Source organism: Cyclopterus lumpus, chromosome 7, assembly GCF_009769545.1.
Source record: "Cyclopterus lumpus isolate fCycLum1 chromosome 7, fCycLum1.pri, whole genome shotgun sequence".
Lineage (NCBI taxonomy): Eukaryota > Metazoa > Chordata > Actinopteri > Perciformes > Cyclopteridae > Cyclopterus > Cyclopterus lumpus.
In genome coordinates, this window is record NC_046972.1 from 14,586,753 (window position 1) to 14,606,211 (window position 19,459).

At 41.0% G+C, this 19,459-nt stretch overlaps 1 protein-coding gene across 1 annotated transcript in view; it reads left to right on the forward strand.

The window, feature by feature from the left end:
* The window catches only part of cacna2d3a (calcium channel, voltage-dependent, alpha 2/delta subunit 3a), a 108,532-nt gene that overhangs the window by 51,248 nt on the left and 37,825 nt on the right, over positions 1-19,459 (forward strand). Inside the window, exons 8-13 of the mRNA XM_034538243.1 lie at positions 739-813; positions 4,053-4,142; positions 4,751-4,864; positions 10,692-10,770; positions 14,428-14,561; positions 15,722-15,739. Of these exons, the coding sequence (XP_034394134.1) occupies positions 739-813; positions 4,053-4,142; positions 4,751-4,864; positions 10,692-10,770; positions 14,428-14,561; positions 15,722-15,739 (510 nt within the window). The remainder of the gene's footprint in view (positions 1-738; positions 814-4,052; positions 4,143-4,750; positions 4,865-10,691; positions 10,771-14,427; positions 14,562-15,721; positions 15,740-19,459) is intronic.

A 19,459-nucleotide genomic window follows, 5' to 3' on the forward strand; every position in this document is an offset into this window, starting at 1 on the left:
GTGACCATGCACGTACACATGTGTGTCTGATGCTATTCAACATCAAAACGTAACTCGTCACTTTGCCAGCCTCCATTCGCTTTCACCACAGAACAAAGTCTTCATTATCATTCGCTATCCTAATCATGTTATCTTGAAAATTATTCTTTTGAAAAATAAAGGAAAAGAGGATTTAGACAATCAGGCAGAAATATATTGTCCTTCCGAAACTCTTTAAAAGGATCTATCTTTTTGAGTCTGTTTCTTCTTTCTTCTTTTTATTTGTGCTATTTTCCCTTCCATACGCATGGAGGCATTTCTCCCATAGAAGACACACAGTTGTGTAACAGTTAGTATACGTTTTGTCCCAAGTATCTGCAATGAGAGCAAAGTTTCATTGCATATGCCCACACACACACACACACACACACGCACACACACGCACACACACGCACACATTATGGCAGAATGCGGGCTGTGGAGGAATACAATTCCATTCTCGTTCTTGAACTTTGAAGTCTAATTCATTCTCATGCATTAAATGATTTGTTTTATCACAAAATGTGCAGGCACTGGGTACATTGTGCACTGCACAGAATGTGCATGTGTGTGTGTGTGTGTGTGTGTTTCATCAAGAGGAGCAAAGTTTTTCTAACACCTTCACATTTTGAATTTTTAAACATTATATCACACATTTCTGTATATACAGTATATTTAAAGTGACAAAACAGATTGATTATTCTTTTTTAATTGTTTTAGTACAATGAGGAATTGCATTATGTGGAGCCATGCCTAAATGGAACTCTGGTCCAAGCTGATGTCACCAACAAAGATGTAAGTATTTCTTTGCTTGTCTTTTGTTTTCTCCTGTCAAATAGAAACCATTGAATATGTAGTGTATATTACACACAATGCACATTAATATAACAATATGTCACTGATATAGTGTACCGTACCTTGTGTATATTATATATTCGTAGTGTTAAATATATCTACATTGAGCATGAGTGTGAGTTTGTGTAAGTGTAGCCTGTTATTTAGCCTGCTTGTGGATAGAAACTCTGTGAACTGTGGTCACCAGACCTCTGGAGCCCTCTCCTCCTCTCTATTTGAGGCTACATTAGCTGGTGCTAGTATAACACAGCCGATTCTCTGACCAAACTGTGCATTGTGGGTAATGGAGGCGCCATGTTTTGACACGGTTATCCGTGGAATAAGATATTTCCGGTTCTGCTGCATTTATTTTAAAACGTTTCCCCGGCAGTATTATAGGAGTGCAATAATAAATTGGTGGAGTACTCTTTTAATTATGGTTTGACTTTTCCTAAGGCAGAGAGTGGTATACACATTATGTGTGGTTAATGTCTGTATGTCTGTGTTTATGTGTATGTACACTGATTAGCCTGTTCATACAGGACATTTTCATCAAGATGGCACAATCCTTGCAATTACTCTGGCATGATCCCTTTCTGCTTTTCTGGGTTGCTACTCCTCCCTGTTGGCTTGTCTTAAATCCTTAAAAATCTATTTAAAAATTACATTTAGATTTATTATTATTATCTCTAGTCAGGGCCTAACCTTTGGGACACAGCTGTACATGGACTACATTCCATGGACCACATGCAAGTCCTGTACAATTATGTGGTTCACATCTTTACGTGTGTGTCTGCTGTTGAGTTGATTTCCGTTTATTTCTAAGTGTATACTTATGCATATGGATTAGCATTATGTGTTTAACTCCAGATGGTAGTTTAATGTAGTGTGAGTCAGCCAGCTGAGAATGGAATGCAGTCTGCACAAGTAGATAAAGCTAATGCCTTTTACTTCAGCTGGGCAAGAAGTGACTGTCACACTGGAGACTTAAACTTACTCATCTGCCTTCCCATAATCTGTTATGTCATGCCCAAACTTCAACTGGTTCATAAATACCTGTTGTCAAGCTTCCATGGGACACGCATTCATCTGGCTATGTTAACATAAGTAGTTATTTGTAGAATTTAACTTTTTAACAAGCACCTGAAGACGCCAAATCCATCCAGTCTGATCATCATCATTCCCAGGCTAATTTCGAAAGCTTTAAAGTTAAACCCTGATGATTTTCTAATTTATCCCCACTGAACTTGAGCTTAGACTCAGAGCAGCTGAAGATCTGCTCCACAGTTTGCTCCAGTTATATCAAAGATGCATTAACTAACTGAATAAAGTAGAAAGAAAGTCAGCACGCCCAGTAAGAATAAATGGTTAATTTACAGCTCAAACAGCTGCAAACCTAAACACACCCGAACAATGTCTGAGTTATACAGCCTGAATCTGGTTAAAACATGTTTAGTCAATGACATAAACCATTGATTTGGCAGTATTTAACTGAGAATATTTTGAGTTGACATGTACAAACATAACTTAGTTTCCAACCAAATTAGCACAGTTTGAACCTGTACATTTCCAAATCCATTCTTAATGGGCAGGAAGTTGTTTAATGGAGCTTAAATCTGACTTTAATACCTGTTGATTTAATGTTCACAATTTCTTCTGAGCAAAACCAACTCTGTCTTTTCATATTTTTCTTTCATACATTTATTAGAATTGCACCAACACCCATGTTGAGATATATAACTTGCCGTCCAAATACAAACCGTAGGCTTCCAGCAAGTTGCAATTAAAGACATTTTGTTTTATTATTATGTCCATGTAGCTTCATTAAGCTGTCTGCTGTGATCGCGTTTGAGTGTAAAAGGTGTCTCAAGCATTGAAGGGTTTGCACATCTCAGAGGCTTGAGGTGCAGCAAAAGCTTGGGGACATTAAGCATCACATTCACACACACACACACACACACACACACACAAACACACTCACACACACACACACACACACACACACACACACACACACACACACACACACACACACACACACACACAGCCCACTTTGCCAACTTAAGTACAGTGCTGCACCAGGGATTGAACGTACCCCACTGTGCTGAGTCACGTCACTTCAGTTTACATACATACACACTCACATGCAGAAGGTAAAATGTGCCATGCTCCAGGGTACCGCCTTTTCCAGAAACGATTAACCTTTTTATCCACATCAAGAGAAAGGTTGTGTCTTTTTGCCAGATGGGGGTGTTGTCTGGGACGCCGGAGGTTGTTTTTGTGCACATATATATTTGTGTGTTGCTGGTGCACACATCTGTGTTTGTGTTGTGTGTGTGTGCATGCTCCCAAGAGAGCAGGCTCTAATATGGCCTTATGCTGCTTGGGCCCCCCACTGTGTGTTGAGAGGCTGTTCTCCTCCCATCAGTATGGAGCAGAGGACTAGAGGAGATGAATGTAGAGTGAGTGAAAGGAAAGGTGTAGAAAAATAAGATGCTTGGAAGATGATGATGTAGGTGTGCTGTAGATCTTGGGTGTTCCCGGACCTTAACATTAGTAAATGCATTATATGCCTTTGATAATGAAATGTACTTTTTGAGGGAGTTGGATAGAGCCAAAGTCAACAGGAAATATTCGAAATGCCAACAATTGGATCAAAGCAGATATAAATAAATTACATTTGATAATGTTCTGTCCATCTGTACGTCTGTGTGCGTGTGAGAGGGTTTTGCCTCCGGGCCATTGCAAATAAATGAGACATGCACATGAGACCTGCTAGGTTGCTGACAACAATAAACTCATCATTAATTGCCAGAGAGATAATGCAGTCTCTGTGGCATAATCCCACCATGAGCAGGCCCACCGATGCACACACTTGCAAACGCAAGTTCGCCAGACGGTCATTAGCTAAAAGGATGTGGAGGGAAAACAGGTCATTTTGGTTCTTTCAGTCAATATGTGAAATTTCACCGCAAGGTAATGTGTTGCAGTTTGCCACAAAAAGCGTCTCAGTTAAAAAGCCCATTAGACCATCGGTACAATCTCTGTTAACACGCGAAGGATGATAAACCAAGCTCAGTGTTCTGAGCACTATCCCATCTTTGTCTCAAAGAATCAATAATGACCTCTTTTTTCTCTTTTGTTTCCAGCTTCTTGTCACCATGATCATAATGTTTCCTTCCCAAACTTTATTTTCCCAGCATTTTCGGGAGCACCTCAACAAGCTGTTTGCTAAAGGCATTGGCATGTTGGACATAGCTCTGACTGAGGCCTTCAATCTTCTCGGTGATGTAAGTAATATACTCATGCATGATCGACCCGCCTGACACACACACGTTGACACACTCTCATGCACACACATATATACACACAGAAAAGAAACAGTGTCATGCACAAAATTAATTAGCGCGTGGTAATTAATAGCAAACAGAATCATGCAAAAACCAAGTAAACAAGGCACTTGATGACTCAAGTAACTGACTTGACATCTCCTCATTATGTACAATTAATTATTCAAAGTCATGCAAAACACACACACACACACACACACACACACACACACACACACACACACTTACCTTCCCATTCTAAATACTTTAATTTAAAAAACATGTATCTATCTATATGTCACAATAAATGTCTCAATTTTGTTCACGGTACTTTTGTGAGGTGATACACTCTGAAGGTAGATGTCCTCGTAGCTTGTGTGCAGAGAGAAGAAATGTTATTGTTATTTCTTTGGTGTTTATAACACAATTAGCTACGATGATGTGCAGCGAAGTCATGTAAAGACATTACATTCTCTAATAAAATGTTTAATACGTTTTTAAAAAGTAGTTTGTTGTTGTTCACATACGTCCCTCTCCCTCTCCCTCTCCCTCTCCCTCTCCCTCTCCAGTTCAACGAGACTGGGAGGGGTAGTGAGTGTAGCCAGGCCATTATGCTGGTGACAGACGGGGCAGTGGACACTTATGATGCCATCTTTGCCAAGTACAACTGGCCAGAGAGGAAGGTAGTGTATTAAACACACAAACACACACATCACATTATTGTACAACAAAAGTGGTAAAGGGATGAGCTTAATTTCCCAATATGTCTTGTTCACAACTTCATGAACTGGTATTTCAATGACGATGAGAATGGAGAGCAGTGTACTAATGCCCTCCTGTGGCTATGAATGACTTAATTGCTGTCAGAAAACCGGAAATGAGGACGAGACCCTTTTGACATTATTTTAAAGAGAAACCAAGGGTAACGGTATCTTTTAAATACATAAATTAATATGCATTGTGAATGGGATGATAGTTTTACATGGTTAGAGCATTGATTACAAATGATACAATTATTCTAAAATACAAGAAGAGAAAGTCAAGCAGGAGCACTGTTTCTCAGACTGATTCATAGAGGTGTTGTTGTCCTTACAATTCAGACTATGTTTTTGCCAAGTATTTGTTAGAGTTAGAGTTGTTCGAGAAGGTTTTTGACAAGCAGACGGTACTGAGCCGACACAGTATGAAGTCCTTTCAGAGGTGTTTAATTAAGAGTTAAGTAAGGCCCTGTCTCTGAAAAAGGGTTACTTTTAGCTCTTTCTTTTTTAAAGGAGAAAGTACTGTACTAAGGGTAATGGTAGATGCACACACCTTTAACACACTGTATACATATGCATATGAATACCTCCTTTGTCAAGTCTTTTAACGCACGTTTTTTTAATCTTGGATCTGTTTGACCTCATGTTTCTATGCATGAATATGGGTGCCAAGTTGTTACTATAATTTACATTCTTGTATTGTCGTGTTTTTGTGTGTCTGGTTTGAAAATATTTGCTACCCCCCCACACACACTCCTCCCTCAAGGCTGAACAGCGGTGAGCGGCGAGGGGACAAGGCTAGATAGTTCCATTTAGAAGAATCCCCGCTGATAATAGAAGTCTTCGGTCTCTGTCACTCTCTCTCTCTTTCTCGCTCCATGCTGCTGGCTTTTAATGGCATCCCTCCAACCAGCCTTCCAGCTTCACTGCTGTATAGCATCACACTGAGAATATAGGCGTGCTTTGGAATACACGTTCCTGAATATATGCATGCAGATGGCGTTACTTGCGAATATCATAAGATCATAAAGAAGGCACTGCCGTAAAAAACAATATCTACTGAAATAAAACACTGAACCACTTCAAATAATGAAAAAAAAGTTTTTATTTCATGTTCCACTTGTGAATTATTGGAGAGATAATGTCACAGTGTTCAGATAACTGCCTTTTGTAGATAAAGAATGTTTGAGAAATGTACATTTATTTTGTACTCAAAAGAACATTTTGAGCTTAGGTCTCCCTGACTTTTAATGTAACTGAAGGCTTATGGGTATTACTGCTTCTAATAATTTAGTTCAAATAAGACATAAAAGTATCAGACACACACCAACTAACACACCCCATACTCTCAACGTGAATACGCCCATATTAACACTTATTAATCAAGAATAAAACATTTATAACGATGTTTATGAATTGGAGTGTTAATGTTGGAACAATGTTTACAAATTATGAATTAAGTGTTTACTCATACTCATGCTAATGCTAAATAGTTTGTAGTTATTATAAAGTGTTACAGAGAATTATTTGCAATAAAATAGATATTTTCCAAAAATGCAATACATCTGTAATCCAGAAAGTGTGAAAGGGACGATCTGAATTTCTCCAGTTCAGTCAAACAATTTGCAGTGAAGATAAGGAACACAAAAAAATCCCTCAAAAAGGTACACTAATTGATCTCACCATCTGTTGAAGTGCAGAGTAATACAATAGGATACACTGAAAATGGTTCACCATTTTCCAAATTCCTTCCACCAGCTGAGAGTGTAGCCTCCTGGGCTGGGACTATACAACGGATCCCCTGACAGATTGACTGAGTTTGGCACAATAAACCCCACAAGGGATTGAAAACCTGGGTTGTGCCATCAATGTAATATGAAAACTGTATACGGTGCTCCAACATGGCACACATTCATTTAAAGTTGATAACTGCAATACATTGAAAAAGCTTTTCAACCATTTTGGTCCCATAGATTATAATTCTTCTCTGGCTGAGTCGGCTGCTTTCCTTGAGAAATTTAAGAAAGTATTTTTTGGCCAGAGAGTCACATTATTTGCAATTTATGCTGCGTTCACACCAAACTTTACTCGCGTGAGTTTCGACGCCCGACAAGTTGTGCACTCAATGCACAGACGCGTTTAGACGTGAAAAGGGGGCGTGGCTTATCTCCGTGGCTTGTCTCCGTAAAAACATTTATAACTTCCGCCGTCCACCATGAAATAAATAACCACTATTTCTACTCTATACTTGTTGTGGAAATACCACAAACGTCGGAACATCAGACGCCCTTGTTTTTCATAACATCACCCATCGCCGCACACAGCTCGGTGAATTTGTATTAAAGAGTTCGGGGTGTCCGCAAACCACTACGATGTCCTCCATTTTTTTCTGATTCAACAACGGCAGGACAGTGACGGGCGGAGCATCTCAACGCTGATTGGCTTTTGCCTCGGGCAAATTTTATCGAAATATTTAAACTCGGGCGAAAAAATCGCGCCGCCCAATTCGCGTCTATCGCGCCGCCCGACGCAAATTCGTGTCTAAGCGCGTCTGTGTATTGACTTTGCATGGGATCTGGTCGCGCGAAAAAATCACAAAAAGTTTGGTGTGAACACAACATTAGGCAGTGGCAAGGGGAAACTAGATCACCCTGCCAATTGATGAAATATGCTTCAAGCTGTCTGTCCTCATCAGCATGTGCTGACCTTGAAGGTGAAGGCAGAGAACAAAATGGAAGTTGGCAACTTGTGCTGTACTTCCTTCAGCCTCAGGAGATTGATATGCTGCATTACAACAACGTGCTTGTGCCCTGTACTTTGTGTACTGCCCTTACGTTATCTATTGCCACCTTGCTCCATGAACAGGCAACTCCAACAATCTCTTAAACTTAGAGAGCAGCAAAGTCTGTCCATTCACACACATACTGTATATCTCTTCCACGCCGTTTGACCTGCTCTTCTTAAATCAATTAAAAAAATACCACTTTTTCCAATAAAATATTAATAGAGTACAAACTTTATTAGATTAGTGTTGGGCCTGTAATCAGTTATACATGTTGGGGTCACATGCTTTTTCGAAAGAGTAGAACAAACGCAGACATAAGATAAGGAATGTAATTAAAGACACATGATAGATTAAAAAGATGTCTTCATGAACAAGAAATAGATTCAGCTGCTATCTTTAGGAAGTGTGGCACAAGGTTATCAGGGTCGTCTGATTTGCTAATGTCTAAAAGCTGTAATGCTTTGTGTACCACTGCCGTCAATTAAAATGAAAAGGATTGCAAACAGTTATTTATAGAAAAGCTGTCAGTTTTTATATGAACTTACATTTTCTTTCCATATATACTTCCTCCAAGTCAAGATCTCCAAACTAACACCACACTAAAATATTGAATATAATGCTTCCTTATAATACACGGCTTAGCTTTAGGATTTGTTTGTATAAACTGCAGCAACAGTTGCGTTGTTGCAATATATAAATGTGCTTATCCAAAACATAAACCAAATCATTTTAAGGAGTCATCTTTGTACCTTCATGGATGTGGTTCTGGTTTTTAGAAAGGGACTTCAAACTGACCTAGATGTAAAACCAGCTGGGTTTTCTAACCAACAGTAGGCCGGTCTGTCCCAACATTGTGCTCAATAATGCATAAGACCATTAACCTCAGAACAATTCACCTCCTATTACTGTTTAACAGTATGAGTTGTAACTGTGTGTTCTGGACATTCAAACACACCTTACTGAAGTACTTACAGTCTTTAAACATTTGCACATGTTTATGGTTAACGTCGGTACATTAATACATTATTATTATGTGCTGAATACATAATGTAGGAGTGTGAACCATGTGTTATAGTGTTGGTGCATCTGTTCATGTGGTTACACATAGATGTGTATACTTCTATGTTTGTGCTTTTGTATTCTTATATTCATGTGTCTTTTTATTCCTGACTATGTAAAATGTGTGCAGTCAAGTAAGTTGAAGATTGCATGCTGTGGCTTGAGCCCCTCTTAGTTTGTATCTCCACTTTACTTAACTCAGCTATAAACCTCTTTCATATTTAATAACCAGTGCACTGTAGTTTGACCTCTGTCTTGGCTACCAGGGAAGGAAAACACATAACCTCAAACAGAAGCTGTGACACCTCCTGTGACACACATGGAGCTGTGTTGTCAGCTGTGTTGTGTTTTCCTGTCACTCTGGCAATGTTATTCAAATGAATGAGGTTTGTATGAATAGAATATGATTATATTCTAGATAATGAGGGTTTAAAATGACAGTCTTACAACTGTACTTATTCACAGTGAAACTCATTACAGCTGACAAAAAGTCCAACAATATCCATGCAAATAAATGCTTTCCAAGCTAGCTGTCTGTAGTTTATATCTTTGTCAGCTCAAGCTTTTATAATCACTAATTAATTTATAAGGAGTTCATCTTTTTCACTCTGCAGTGACAAAGATATAAATATTATTTATTTATTAAGAAGTATTCCGCAAAAACCCTTCTGATAAATAATAAATAATAATAAATCAAATAAAGACACATGCACCCAAATCTACATAAATACATATATAGATATTTACACACACACACACACACACACACACACACACACACACACACACACACACACACACACACACACACACACACACAAACAGACACATGCTGTCAGGTGAAGGGAAGCAGTGAAAGATGCAAGCATGGCAGCTGTGCCTCCAGAGGCTTGCATCTGGTCCAATCTGGCAATGTGCATTTACAGACACACACACGCACGCACACACACGCATGCGCGCACACACACGCACACACACACCTGCCAACTACACCTGCTGCCAACTGGACAAAAATGGGTTTTGCACCAGAGTTTAGAAGACTCTCTGGATTGAGCACATAAAGCTTGGATTTGTCTTTTTCAACTCAAAATATTGACTTTCGTTTTAATTGCAGATTCTTAGGGAAGCGTAGAAAAATATGAGTTTTTCTGAATTAACGAAATTATTATCTCAATAATTCTGAGAAAAGTTTCTGAGGAAAGAAATTTGATTTGTTTTTCTCAATTAACATGATCTAAACATTCTGCCAGAAGCTCTCGTTTACTTGTGAGCTTGATTTCATGGAAGGAAATGCGTCCCACCTGTTTAGTTTAATCCAGCACTAAGAAGCATATACACCATGTACCTAGCCTGAATGCATTTCAGTTGCATCATGTTATATCCGTGAAGCATGCCGTATCGGTTCAACTTATCCTAAAGAAATACTGCAATGTAAAGCAGAGAAGAATGGTCTTTACGTCTGAACTACTGCAATGCAATCTCTCAAACTGGAATTAAACTGAATTAAATTAAATAGGCATGTTTGCTTCCATGAAATCAAGCTCTCAACTAAATGAGAGCTTCTCTTAGGATTTTGAAATACAGTATCACATTGAGGGCTAATAAAAAATGTTCTCAAGTGATTGCATTACGCTTCTGCAGATTCTTGTTATATTTATTTTTTAATTTGTATCTGTTAATCCTTAATAGTTTAGTTTCTTCAGTTGATAAAAACATTTAAATTTACATTTTAAATAAAATCCATGAGTCCATCTTCGATTCTATTAAACAAGGAGAAAGAGCCTGCTAATCACCGGGAGATAAAGACTCAGCCTTCTGCCTGGCTTTGACAGTGTTATCTTCTATATGGTGGTGTGGTCAAAATACGATTAAAATGACTGACATAAGCTATCTGCTTTCTCTCCGCAGGTCCGCATATTCCCTTACCTGATTGGTCGAGAGTCAGCCTTCGCAGATAATCTGAAATGGATGGCATGTGCTAACAAAGGTGGGATCTTTCAACACATGCGTAGACCTCTGTGTCTTTACTCTACTTATAATCGTTTTTTGCAGAAGAAAGTTGTTGCAAGCTGCTGTCAGCTGGGCAAAAATTAATACATCAGGAGCTCAGGATTTGTTCACGATTTTTGGCATACTCGTCTGTGTGCGTGCATGTAGTTGCATTGACATATTTGTCAGTGCTCATCAGTATAAACATGTGTATGTGACAGCAGGCAGCTGGTTCCAGTTGCAGAGACCAGATATGTCGCATTACATCTTCCTCTAAGCCACAAGTCCAAACTATTTTGACGATACGCCACTTTCCAGTTGCTTTGTGTGTGGTCATGGTTGTCTCGGTGCTGAGAGCACTTTCCTTCAGGTTCTATATTTAGCTGAGAGGTGAATGACAGAGACAGGCTGGCTCCATTTACTCAGGCTGCTGTAGATAACACAGGCAAGCCATAGGTCACACAAGGGGTGTGCGTGTGTTATTAGCTGTGTGTGTCTATTTATATGTGTGTAGATAAGAGGACAAGGGCATCCACAGTTAAGCTTGGAAGAGATATCAGAGAACCCATCCAGTCCGTTTGAGGGTGTTAATGGCGATGATGAGACCTGCCTGTGTGTGTGTGTGTGTGTGTGTGTGTGTGTGTGTGTGTGTGTGTGTGTGTGTGTGTGTGTGTGTGTCGTGCTACATAAGTGTGTGTTTGTATGCCGCAGGATGATTCAGGCTTGTGACAATGACATCCTCTCCAGCCTTCAGGACCTCTGCAGAACAGTCTTTGCTCTGCTCCGAGGATCAACATCTCTATTCCAAAATGCAACAGAGAAATTGGTTTTCACAGCACTAGTTGTACGAGTGAAATCATTTCAGGTCGAGGGTATTTAATTACCGCTAAGCCTTACGGCTGTACCAGCTACGAACAGGCTGTGCATATGAGAATGCCTCAGGTTGCCAACTAACAAGAAAAGGATGTTGGTTTTGCCCGAAGCCCAGTTGAGCGTGATTAACTGTCTACCACTCGACTCCGTGGCCAACTCAGGTCCACTCCGGTCCTCTACTTATTCAACAACCGGTTGGTTTTAGAAGGAAAGACAGAAACTAACTACTACTTGAGGGTATATGAGGGTTATAATTCCTTGGCCATCATGGTCTTAACAAAAAGAGACCGTCAGTCACGCTACACTCTCTTCTTCATCTTCCACTTTCCTGGTGTCGACCCTCATAGTACAATTCAATTCAGTTTATTTTGTATAGCCCAAAATCACAAATTAAAAATTTGCCTTTAGAGAGCTTTACAATCTGTACACATACGACTCCCCAAAAAACTGAAAAAAACCTTACACAGGGAAAAAAGGAAGAAACCTTCAGGAGAGCAACAGAGGAGGATCCCGCTCACCGGATGGACAGAAGCAATCGATGTCATGTGTACAGAATGAACAGTATTACAGAGTTACAACACATTCAATTAATATGACAGAAATTATGACTAATGAGTAGTAGGCATGGATCACGGTCTAGACCTCCACAATCCATGAAACAGAAGGAGAAAGAGAGGACAGGGGAGCGGGGGCGGGGCCGGGGTGGGGGGGATATCAGCAGGCCCATGGAGGCAGGAGGGTGGCCCACCAGGCAGGATGCATCATGATGCATGTAGGACTCTAGGAACCACAAGTAGCCCCGCATTCAGTGAGTGCAGCTCTCTAGTGGGGCAATATGGTACTGCAAGCTCCATATTGCCCAAAATTATCTGTACTCTTGAGACTGGCAACCAATCAAAAATGGAGGCTCTCCCAGTGTGTGTTGATCTGTCTTTGGGAAGTGTCATTTTCAGTTACTGTACTTTTAACTGTCTTATATGTCTTGTCCTGAATATAGCACAGTTATCAGCGCGACTGTGGCCGAGTGCCAGAGCGGGTCATCCTTCAATCAGAGGAGGGGCGTTCCTTGGACAAGACACAAAACCCTGAATTGCTTCTGAGGCTGTGCCTTGCATGGTAGCCCCTGCCATCAGTGTATGAATGGGTGAATGCCATGGTGTGTTAAAACATTTTGAGAGGTTGGAAAACTAGCAAAGCGCAAGTCCATTTACCATTTACAGCCACAGAAGATAAATAATAAGCGTTGGTGAAGGCTTACTCGTGTTACCAGCAGGCATGTATGAGAGGCACTAATTAACTGCGACTATTTTACACACATTATACATACACGTGTTGTTGGAAAACAAATAATCTGTTATTATGTGAAGAAAATTGTACGGATTTCCTATTTATTGCCCATGGTTTTAGAATGTGATGTTCAATCATAGGTATATGTGGATATCCATGTATCAGGACACCTTGTGTATTTTTGCCTGCGTATCACCAGACCAAGGTCCTTTCAAAGGTTATTAATGGCGTCATCCTGACTAGACCATGCTGTGGCTGCCCTATCCTCTGTGTACGACAGGTGTACCATGTCACTGAAAGGAGAGAGCATTCATTGTTTCTCTCCTCAGCTCATCTCAATGGCCCCGGTGGCTCAGCCTGAAGGATGCCCTCAGCCTTCCAGAGGGAGCAGTCATTCTTCACTGACCACAGTGATGAACGATGCAGTGATACTGAGGCAGCTCGCTTTGTGTGCGATGCGAGTCTGTATGTGTGTGTTGTCATTGTACTCTCTGCTGGAATAATAGCCGGAACCGAATGTCTTTGAGGATTAAAAGGAGTTCTCAAGGTTCACTTCCAGGTCAAGTTCGGGAGCATTCTTGTTGCGATAGTGATCGCCGTAATCATTTGGCTTTAATTCTTCCAGTGTTTGTGTACCATATGAAAATGTAGCCTTTATAAAAAATTTTGTTGTGTTGCAGATTTAAATTAAATTATCAATGATAGATTCTTTCCTTAGTTATTTGGTAGGATATATGGCAGCCTTCATGGATCTGTGTATGTATCTAGATTCTAGCTCTTTTACTCCCTGTGGGGTAAAGGTCGTTGCCAGGAACGATGACTCCAAAATCTATTTCCTCCAGCTATGATTTTCTCCTTGACTGCCTCACTGTGATGGAGGCAGTTTGCTGATTTTATGGATGGGTGGAAATGTGGTGGTCTCTCTCTTTTCCCTTATTCTCAGTGTCACATCTTGTCCTCTCGCTCCCTCTGTCTTACTGTTGTCCTGATTCCCTCTCTTTCTCGTCCCAACTCTGCCCCCCTGCTGACATAACAGTATATTCCCTCCTGCACATTCACATTAGCGTCATAATGGGGACATTACCACGAAGGAAGTGGCATCGCATTTGGTTTAACGGAAAACAGTTTTTCTTTGGCATTTACATACCACTTACTCATTCAGAAACCCATGCTGGTTTGCTCTCACTCTCAAGGTATTCTTCAGCTATAACTCATATATCCAGGTTTCCGTCAAGCAAATATCTGCTGCTTACCATACGCAATGCCAGATGCAGTTTCTGTGCTTTGGTACAGAGGTAAATAAAATGGGAGTGATGGCTTGGATTATAACGCCAAGTCAAGATCGGATGGGACACTTGCTGCAATGTGAGAGTGTACATCCAATCTCTGTTTCAGGGCAGCATAGTGTGTTAGGAGACTGTCCATGGTTCACAATCATCGAAGTCAAATGATGTTTCATCATTTCCCTCCTCTTCCTCCTCTCTCTGCCCAACAGGCTACTTCACTCAGATTTCCACATTGGCAGATGTGCAGGAGAATGTGATGGAGTATCTCCACGTGCTGAGTCGTCCCAAGGTGATCGACCGGGAGCACGACACGGTGTGGACTGAGGCCTACATCGACAGCACTGTGAGTTGATACCATGGTTGATGCCATGGATTCCAGTTCCCACAGTCTTTACTTATCACACAAACACACACTGGATTGTGGACCCAGAATATTCTTTGGTCGATTCAAAGATTTCAGTTCATTCTTCTCATAAAACGTAATCCATAATGCACAGAAAAGTACATTAGCATCTTCAGGAAGGACTTATAAAGGAGAATAGTAGTGATGAAATGCAAGCGGAGACCTGACACTGTTTTTTCCCTTCGTGCGTCTCAGACTGAATGTGTGAAAGTGTGTGTGAGCAACAGATGGACCCATTAAGTCAATGTGCCTGCTGTGTTTGTTTGGGAGTTGTGTAGCACGAGTAGAACACTCTGTGGCACATTGGTGAGTTTGTCTATGATATCTCAACCTCATAACCTCGTCAGACACACTTTATTTTCCCTCTAATATTGCTGCAAGCTCATATAATCACGTGCATTGCTAAATTCCCTGTATATGCTTTATAGTTATGTGGCACAGACATTATCATCCCTAAAACACCCTAAAGGATAACGCCTTTATATAATAAATAGGATCCTCTTCTCAACCTTAATATACACACAATATACTGGAGTTTTCATGCATGCACAATGCTTCTCTTTTGTTGGTTATTGTGCTTGGCCATAAAGAGTAAATAGTAGCCATTTGTCTTCTACTATTTTTTTGTATTTTTTTTTCGAATGGATTATGAGAGAGAGCTTCAAAAATGGAAGGAGACAAAGGCAAGTGCCCTCTAGCAGAAAAACACACAGGCTATCAACACTGTCTGAAAATGGATTCTTTCTCTCTGCGATGCTCTTCATATTCCTTTTTCTGTTTCTCTCTGCTTATTCCCTTCTCTTTGCCCTCATTATCCCCCATCCATTTATCACAGTCCAAGTACATTCACCCAACACTGACTCAACACGAACAGCTTAAGTGTTGTTACCTCTGCTGTGACCCTCCCAGTCATAAAAAGCTCTCCTCTCTTGACACAGTCACTGTTTTTAAAGTTGGAGTCAAAGTCAATTTCAGTGGATTTTACGTGCCCACAGATGCTGGCCATTCAGTGGAAAATGCACTGAAAGGCTTTCCAACCCTTATCCACACACTTATTGACCCTTTCTCTCCTCCCCTCCTCCTTAATCTGTTCTCTTTAGCTCCCCCAAGCACAAAAGGTAAAAAAAAAAAATCTGATTTGAGGTCATCGCTGTATTGTGCTGTGTTGAGGCCTGATGTGTGTTCATGTGCATTTCATGTGCATGTGCGTTTTGGTCTCTGATCTCTGCGAGATGACGGTATTATTTGGGTGAACTAACTACCATACTGACCCATGGCATTTTCTTGTGTGTCAGTGTCGTACGTCGCTCCTCAACTTCCTGATTCAAACCATGCATTGTGGTTGTCAAAGGTTCAGTTGATCGCTCTCCTCTGCACGTCTGATCAAGCACACGTCTGTGCACACGCTCACAATCATTCATCATTAGTGATGCTGTGTTGGCTGTGCTTTTCCAGTATCTCCGGGGCTGGCGGTGTGACCATATGTGTAAATGTGAGGCTATGTTGTTGCTCTTTTGTGACTTTGGTGTGAAAAACAAGATTGCCTGTGTTATTTGTCTTGGTAGAATTCCCCAGGAAAAGCTTTTTGTCATCTTTTGGGTGAAAATCCAATAGCCTATAATGACTGGTGGGATGATATGTTCTGCTGCCTTTTCATTATTTTCAGTGTTTTGTGAATCATATGTGATAAGCAGCTCTATAATCATAACAATGATGATGATGGTAGAACAGAAGAGTGCTCTGCCCCCACCCCCCCAGCCCCCCATCAGCATGAGCTGAGCACAGAGCAGTCCCATTAGACAGCTGGCAGGCCATATGTTTGACATAGTACTGTTAGTGTGATAGATCCACGCTTATTGACATCGAAGCGGCTCAGCAGAAAACAGAAATAGATATCACATTGTCAAAAATGATAATTGGGATTAGCGAGGGATCTGCACTGCTTCTTTGCATATATCCATCCCAGCACAGCTCTCGCCTCGGTGCTAGGAGCGCACAATCCGAACAGTCCTCACACACACACCCTGCATGGTGATAGTGTCTGATAAGAAGTTGCCAAAACTCCTTGGATTGGCTCCGTGTTAGGAAAGTGATGAGCATCTGGTATTTATGTTCCATGGCTGATGTGTATCATCTTTCCAGATGTACCATTCATCCTATCCTTTTCCTCTTTGCTCCATCTCTCTCAGTGTGACCCAATAATCCTTCTAGCCTCTCCCCTTTCTTCCTCTGCCTCCCTCCCCCCCCCCCCTCCCCCCCCCCACCTGTGCTCTCCCCTGTTCTCCTCTCTCTCCCTCGTCTCACCAGCTTCATCCATCATTCTCTGCCTCATTTGCCTTTGTTTCCCACTCTGTCGGATGAACTGATACAGGAGCACAGGGATGATGGGAGGGAGATGGGGGTGAGAGGATCACGGAGTGGACGGGATATTAAAGGGCGAGTGTAGGAAGGGCAAGAGAGAGAATGTAAGATATTTGAAGACAACGTTGGAAAGAGAAGTTAGAGGATGTAAAGATGGATGCAGGGTTGAGAAGAGGGTTTTTGCACTGAAGTTCAACAAGATTAATACTTTTGGATTTGGATTGATACTAAAGGATGAAGCCAGACATGTGCGAATGCTGTGAGCAGTTGATTATCGTTGCATGATGAATTCAAGTACTAAGCTGTTCAAAATGTCTATGGTTCAACTAAGAATTTACATGGTCAAATCTGATTGGTCAAGTCTTGCCTTAAGCGTAGAATCATATGTTTTGTTCCTTGCTTATTGATCCCCTGCAGTTAAAGATTTATGTATCTATAGAAAAATAGAAACAACATTATTGCTCCAAATACATTTTACTATTGCTGAGCTGTTTTCTGTGTGTAGGGTGTGTGCGCGTGTATGTGTGTGTGTGTGTGTAGGTGTATGTAGTTGCGCCGCTGTCCGTGGGACCAATGGTTTCTTATCCTGCTTGCATTTTGTTGTTGTAAATGAAACTTTCATTCCTAATTAAATTTTAGCCATTGTATCAATTCCCAGACAGAAGGGAGATAACAGAGAAGCGAAGGAACAGTCAAACAAGAAAGAAACAAGCAAAAGGCTGTTTCTGCAAGCCTCCCCAGCTGATTTGAGAGAATATGTATCCTATTCAAAATATATAAAGTGCTCTGGTCAATACATACATAAAATAAATATATAACATATATAATAAATAGTAATGTTGTTATTTATGAATGATTCTTTGTTTCATTACCACATTTTCAAATCGGGCTCCATTTATCGAACAGTGGAATATTCGGGGTCACAACTAAAAATGTTGTGATGGATAAACATAAACTTCACCATTTCAAAACAAAAGTGTTGATTGTGACTGAAGCAACTGAGAGCTTAGATGTGCCATGTCCGTGCCATTTCTGCTCCCCTTTGGGTCCATGTTTCGTTTCCTCACAGGGACCCACAGGGAGCTTTGGCTGAAGTGCTTAAACGCACCAACATTATTGAAGCCGGTCTCCAAGGAAACAAGGGTCACCTCGTCCACCAGAACACAACTTGTCAAAGCAACCTAGATTACAAGGTGTCCTATGAGACAGCAAACACAGGGCAGGGCGGGTGTATCTGAGCCCTTTGAGGGGTGCAAGTGTGCGGGCATGTGTGGGTATTTGTGGCAGCGGGGAGCAAGTGCATAAGAGCCCACAGTGGTTCTTTTTCATTCTCTGACGGCAGGGAAAAGGACTTACACACCCAATTTGTTCTGACTGATACAGATGAAGCCACGGAGGAAATGATGATGCAGATTTGGTCTAAATGTGTGTTGAGTTCTGACCTTGCGCTAGAGGTTGCAGGTTATGTATTATATGTCAAATTCTATACAGAGCACTCCCTTCGGGACCTGGAGCACAGTCATGTTGGAGGACACTTATTTGGGGTTCAAGGAAGTGTCTCTTTTCCTCTCCCGGGTTTGTATAATGAAGCAAAGGTCTCTCCTCCTCTGGGTAGGGTAAGTGAGGATCCTCCGAAACTGTGCTGTTGGCTTTGAATCCAGATGCGGTTGTTTTTGTTATCTGCTTAATTATAGTGTGTCATTTTGCAGAGCAATTGGGCAAGCCTGATTCACACCAAATGCAGATACTGAAAATAAAAGCATGTTAGTGTTGAGGTGCAAAAAGTACCCTTTCGATAGGACAGCTCATGGGGAAACACAACACATCTCGGCTCATACGTTTCCCCACCGATGATATTTGATCCAAAAGATCTGAACTTGGAGATAGATTTTGTATTTTTAGATAAGGCTCTGCTCGGTTTTGCTGTCCTTTTATTGATCCCGTTCACCAGCAGCAAGGTGGTCCATTGCTGCAGAAGCTGTACTTAGGAGTGTTTTGTTCTTTCTTTGATGTTCCACCCTGCGTCCTGGATTGCTATTACAAGCTGTCTGAGCACAGGTCACCAATCCACCTTTTCCCTCTGTCTGAGGGAGACAGAATGCATGTGAGCATTTCCTGTCATTACATATTATTGCTGGAGGTAAAAGAGGGGAGCGCCGGAGAAAAGAGAGTGTCCAGGAAGTATGTTATGTTCAGTTTAAGGGGACTCGATTAAATAAGCTATTTTGCTGAGAGAAAGTGTGTGATCTCATATTAAAGTCTGTCTAACAGACTCAGCAGAAAAGGATCATATGCAACATGATTTATGTCATCTCAAACATAACACAACTGTGCATTGTGTTTTGAGATTCATATTGCAATTAATGGACCAATTACTTGTGATGACTTAAACATGAACTGCGCGAGGGACTGACTTATAGACAGTTTTGACATTTCTGAGTGGACAAGGTCAGACCACTTTTTGCCGAATGGGAAGC